General features: G+C 59.5%; 2 protein-coding genes across 2 annotated transcripts; both read right to left on the bottom strand.

Annotated features, from left to right (window-relative positions):
- Window positions 1–523: 523 nt before the first annotated feature.
- Window positions 524–2,029, bottom strand: DQ04_10221000 (formin; the record flags this gene model as incomplete). Its single annotated transcript, XM_009316183.1, has 1 exon — window positions 524–2,029. The coding sequence occupies one exon, from the start codon at window positions 2,027–2,029 to the stop codon at window positions 524–526; it is 1,506 nt and encodes a 501-aa protein (XP_009314458.1).
- A 300-nt stretch (window positions 2,030–2,329) lies between these two features.
- DQ04_10221010 (pre-mRNA splicing factor) lies at window positions 2,330–5,476 on the bottom strand (the record flags this gene model as incomplete). The annotated part of the gene is made up of 1 exon (XM_009316184.1): window positions 2,330–5,476. The coding sequence occupies one exon, from the start codon at window positions 5,474–5,476 to the stop codon at window positions 2,330–2,332; it is 3,147 nt and encodes a 1,048-aa protein (XP_009314459.1).
- Between the last annotated feature and the right edge of the window lie 391 nt (window positions 5,477–5,867).

Here is a 5,867-nt window from a genome sequence, read left to right on the forward strand (position 1 = left end):
GCTGCGCGCAGCAGCAGGACCACTCCTTCCCGCCAGTACGGTTGCGGGTGACTCGCAAGCGGAGGAGGAGGATGGCGGCAGTGATGACGGTGCCGTTGTTTGCGTCGTTGTCGTCTTTTATTGCACCTATCGTTGCTACACTCTCAGTTACTGTGCTGAGTTTGCAAAAGAGCCCACTCCTGCTTTTACAGAACGGCACTCTTTTTTCACCCTTACAAGTCACTGCACCGCAAAGAAAAAAACTATATGCTGCACGCTTTGCCTTTATTCCACTACACACGCAACTCTGAAAGCCGCTCTGGGTGTTTCTTTTTCTTTTGCACCACAGCAACTCTCTCCCGTCATCATCGGTCTTTAGCTAATGCAAAATCATCTTCCGTCTCCTCACATATGCCACCAAGGCACTTCTCATTCAAGGCACACTGCACTTGACGGCACATTAATATAAGCAACAAGCGTTATGATGTTGGTGTTCGCTTCCTGCACGGAAACAACAGCCAATGAGGCGCCAGCCGCCTCCGCACTACCACGCGACGTTAAGGGAGGCAGAGGCACGAACTCTTTCCCTAGACGGAAAACTTGTGGCGATCGTATCCGTAGAAATACCTGGAGAACTCTGCAGGTCTCGCTTCTGTTGACGCCGTCGTCGTCGTTGGCGGCGTCGCTCTGACTTACTCAGACGTGGCGCTCCAGCGACGGAGGGGGTGGGAGGTGACAGCGGCTCATTCGGTGGACTAGGGGACGGATCGTGGTACCGTGCCTGCGGTGAGAGGTCGAGCGAGGATGCCAGTTCGTCATCGTCCTGGTATCGGCGCTCTTCCTCCCCCTGTAGAGAAACAAAAGCCGGAAGCCTGCGTGAGGGTGAGGGTTCCACACTCCCTCCCCGAAAACAGGAGCGGTCGCGGTGGCGGTCAGGTGCCGACAAGTGCCAGGGCCACTGAAGGAACATCTGGTGCCTCGGCGTCTGATCGATGCGCTGCGTCAGCTGCTCAATGTAGGCCCCGTCCGCTACCTCCGGGCGCACCTCCTCGAAGTGCAGCAGAATGTAGGAATCGCCCGGCAGATTGCTCTGGGCGGCGTAATCCATGTCGCGCGCACGGGCGTGGTGGGTCTCCTTGTGAATAAAGATGGTGCTGAACGCGCACCGGGCGAGCACGTGGACGGGCCGTGGCGGCTCCGGCTGCCCGGGTGGCGGCGGCACAGGCAGCTCATACTGCAGCACAGAAATAGCAAAGTCGCCGAACAGGGACACCTGCGGATTCAAAAGGAGCTGTGCGGTGGCGTGGCTCCCCTCCTCCCACGCAGTGGGATCACTGAAGAGCATGATCTTGCCCTCGCTCTCAACGCGCAGGCCCAGGTGCATCCCCTTGAGGGAGTCCATGTTGTGCAGCGACACCCGCACCAGACGCCGTCGCCGTGTGCTCGGCAACATGGGTATATCGAGGAGGAGCTGGAAGTAGTTCACGTAGCACTCCTGCGACGCCGCGTGAATCCTGCTTCGGTGGATGCCCAGCTGCCCCTCCACGAACTCAAGCGTGTAGCGCCCACCACTAGACTGACAGCCATTGAATATGTGGTAGCACGTTGCAATCATGGCGGCGTAATTCGGGTACGGAATGGAGGGGCTCTCCTCCAGGAAGACAAGCACAGCACAGTGGATGTTCTCTTCGGTGAATTCGTCACCAGCAAGTGTCCACTTCATGATGGTGAAGCAGAGCTCAATCAACAACCTGAAGTCCTCAATAGGCTGCTTGGAGTAGTCCATCAGCTCGCCAAACCGGCATGATTCCTCGAGATCCACCATGAGCGGCGAGAAGTTGAAGATCATATAGCGGTGGCTGTACGTGTCATCCAGAAAGCGGCACGTTGCACGGACATTCCTTGCAGAGCTTTTGCTGAGGCTAAGTCCCCCTTTCTTGTCAAACGAACTGCTGCCACACGGGATCTGCCATATGAACACGGGGTAGTCGAACAGCTGCTTCAAATTGACTCGCTCCGAGGAACCGAAGACATTCCACAGGGCGTTCATATTTGGCGGTGATGATGATGATGATGATGGCGTGATCACTGTAGAGCTATTGGGAACAGGGGGCTGAGTGGGCCCGATTCGTCTTGCCGGGTGCTGCGGGGTGTTGGCAGACTGTCCAACGCCGCTGCTTTCTTCGCTTGCCTTGCCTACTCTCCGCTACCGGTTCGCCAACAGAAGCAAAGGGGAGACAGAAAGGTACCCGTCCCCGTGAAGCAATACAGACACAGCTGCGAGGTGCAGCGGGGAAAGAAAACGAAACAAAAAAGCAAACAAACAAGGAGAACCATCAGCAGAACATCATCAGATGTTATGTCGTCGTCTCGATGGGAGTAGTGACCCCTTTGACCGCGCTGCGGCAGGCTGGCGCACTCCCCCAAGCGACATTTCGCTGCGCGCAGCAGCAGGACCACTCCTTCCCGCCAGTACGGTTGCGGGTGACTCGCAAGCGGAGGAGGAGGATGGCGGCAGTGATGACGTGGCCCTCGCTGCTCCCTTGACCCAAAACACCCCACGTGACGCCCCGACAAGCCAGTCACGCTCCACCGCCGTTACCATCACGAGGTACTCTCTTGTGGTAAGAAGAAGATCGTGATACACCACATAAAGCGGCATCTCTGCCCGCGCACACACCGCTGAGGAGGGGTGAATGTAACACGTCACACCTGCGTTGAGCATTGGACGATACTCGCTCCAGTTTGTGCCCGAGCGGCGTGCCGACTGCAGACAGAACCCACTTGCCACGCACTGCCGCACGCGGTCCAGGCCCTTAACACCACACGACTCGACAGGGAGTTTCAGCTGACGCAGCCGCTCCAGCAGCTGCTGCAGCACCTCAGTGGCACGCAGAAGGGTAGGGAGGTGCAGGAAATGGTCCTTCGCCCACTGCCGCGACTTGCCATTGTCGAGGAAGTGCGACATCACGTGTAGCAACGTAAGGTGGTCGGACTCGTTGGCGTAGAAGCGACCGTGGTACTGCCGCGCCGTCTCCTCGCGTCCCTGAGGCAGTTCAAAGAGTCCCTTTGGGTCGGCAGAGATCATGGACACAATGCGTGCCGCCTCCACCGCACAGCCACTCGATGCGCTTNTGACAAGCATCTTTGCCAGCGAGGGCGCGAGAGGGAACTCCAACGCGAGTCTGCCGTCATCTGTAATGGCGCCGTTGTCATCCAACAGTCCAAGTACCCACAGATGCCACATACTGCGCCGTATGTTCGCCGCTGGTGGAGGGTCGATGAAGTCAAAGTCAATGAGGCGCGACACACCAATGCTTTTCAGCAGCAACACAACGGTGTCAATGCTGCTGCGCTGTATCTCCGGCACACTGCTCACAAGCATCTCGTGTGCAAACTGCGCTTCGGTGTAGAGGCGAAAGCAGACACCCTCCGTTGTACGGCCTGCCCGCCCTTTGCGCTGGTTCGCCTGCGCCTGCGACACGGGGTATCGTTGCAGCGTATTCATGCCCAGCTTGGGCCGGAACACATTCGTCTTCATGAACCCGCAGTCCACCACATAGCGGATGCCGTCAATCGTCAGAGACGTCTCGGCGACGTTAGTTGCAACGACACACTTCCGCACACCCGGCGGAGCCGCGTCCAGCACGCTCGTGGCGCACGCATCCGCCGCCTCCGAGAGGCACGGCAGCACCAGCAGCGTNTCGAGCCACACCGGGTCGAGCTCCTGCAACCGCCGGCGTATCAGCTCGCACGTGCCGAACACGTCGTCTCGGCCCGTCATGAAGACAAGGATGTCGTGCTTGCCCTGCAACGGCATCTGCATGTGTAGCTGGCACACACGGAACACCGCCTCCGCCACGTAGTCGTCGACGGGCGTCAAGGCGTAGCGCACGTCAACGTCGTACGTCTGACCAGGGATCTCGTAGAAGGGGGCGTTGCCGAAAAAGCGCGAAAACTTCTGAATATCCATCGTCGCGGATGTCACGACGAGCTTCAGGTCCGTGCGGCGCCGCACCGCCGCGTGCAGCACGCCAAGCAGCACATCCGTGTTGACAGAGCGCTCGTGCGCCTCGTCCAGCACAATGAGGCTGTATTTGCCCACGTCGGGGTCGCGCACTATCTCGCGCAGCAGCACACCATCCGTCATGAACTTCACCTCCGTCTCCGCCGTCGTGTGGTCGTCGAGGTGGATCGCGTAGCCGACGCGCGTGCCGAGCGCGCAGCCCATCTCCTCACTCACACGGCGCGCTACGCTAATCGCGGCGAGGCGCCGCGGCTGCGTACAGCCAATGATGCCACCACCCCGGGTGTAGCCGCGCTGATGCAGGTACTGCACAAGCTGCGTTGTCTTGCCGCTGCCCGTCTCACCAACGACGATAGTGATGGGATTCTCGCCGATACAGCGCAGCAGCTCCTCCTTGCAACGATGAATGGGCAACTGCCGCTGCGCCACCAATAGTGCGGCACGCCTCGCCGTGTAATCGTCAAGGTTACTGCTGTCCTCTGCCAGCCGCTGCTTTGCCTCCGCGAGGCGTTCCAGTTTCTCCTGCCGCTTCCGCAGCACATTTGCATGTTGGCGGGCCCGCTCTTCCTTTTCCTTTTCCTTCGCCTCAGCCTCATTCGCCTGCTGAATTGAGGTGGCCGAAGCAGATCCCGACTTTTCTGCTCGCAGAGAATTCTCTAGCCTCGCAGTTTCTATGCGTATTTTCCGGCGCAGCATCTCCGCCTCGTCGTCAACGTCGTTTGCATCCTCCGCAGCGCTCGGCCAGTAGCCCTCGCTGGTGCTTTTTTGCTGCTGGTGCACATCCACCTTCTGCAGATCATCCCCCTTCTTCAGCAGTCGCGTGAGGTCCGACTTACTCGTGTCCATGGCTTCCCGCATGGCGCGCTCCACCTCTTGTTGCCGCTTCACGTGCGCCAGTGCGGCGCTGCCCTTCGCGGCACACCGCGCCAGCCCGCACGTTGAGCTGACAACAGGCATGATGATGTCGGCGTTGGCCTCTTGCACGGAAACAACAGCCAGGGAGGCGTCGGCCGCCTCCGCATCATCGAGCGGCGCCGGGGCCGGCACTGCCGGGAAGTCTTTCCCCAGACGAAAAAAATGTGGCTGTAGTGCTGTGTTCACGACCAAATCCACCTCATCGTGCTGCGCCCCTTTTGTCCGTTTGAAGTCGGCGCCGACGTCGTCGCGATGGCCTTCCTTGCCGTCATCGTCTTTGTTGTCGTCGCAGCGTTCCGCAGAGCCGCGGCGGACGTGTCGTTGGCGCAAGCGCTGAATGTAGTTCTCCTGCAGGTAGAATGCGCTGCCGTACGCCAGCTCAGCGTCATCGCTCCCCGTCACATGGGCCTCTGTCGCGTCCGAGGGATCGCCGGCCATCCCCCACGCCTCCCCGTCAGCCGCTTCTGCTGAAGCTGCAGCATCGACACCAACGCCATCGGCAGGGGCGTCAACGAAGGGCGGCTCACGCGGGCGGCGGTGGCGGCGCTCCTCCATTCTGACGCGTGGATGGACGTGTGTGTATGCAGAGAGAACTTCTAGGCATGCGAGCGGTGCAGCAACACCGATACCGGGAGAGAGGGAGAGGGAGAGAGAGAGAGAGAGAAATAGTGGGATAGAGACCTCAGCATATGCAGAGGAAAACACCAAGGGCCAGTACGGATGCACCACCGCAGCTGCATGGAGGAACGAACCCCGATTCATGCCCCATACCTTCCCTTCATCCACTAGTGAGAACAAATAGCCCATCGTACACAAATATACTAAAGTAAATGTGTGTCTTCCTTTTCGCCGTTGGCTCCCTCCCCCGCCCATGTGCCTTGCCGCCCTTGGGCCTCATGGAAGGGAGGCGCTCGTCATGTGGCGGTGGCTTCAAGGAGCGCGGCGG

The sequence above is a fragment of the Trypanosoma grayi genome (assembly GCF_000691245.1).
Source record: "Trypanosoma grayi strain ANR4 Tgr_1022_V1, whole genome shotgun sequence".
Lineage (NCBI taxonomy): Eukaryota > Euglenozoa > Kinetoplastea > Trypanosomatida > Trypanosomatidae > Trypanosoma > Trypanosoma grayi.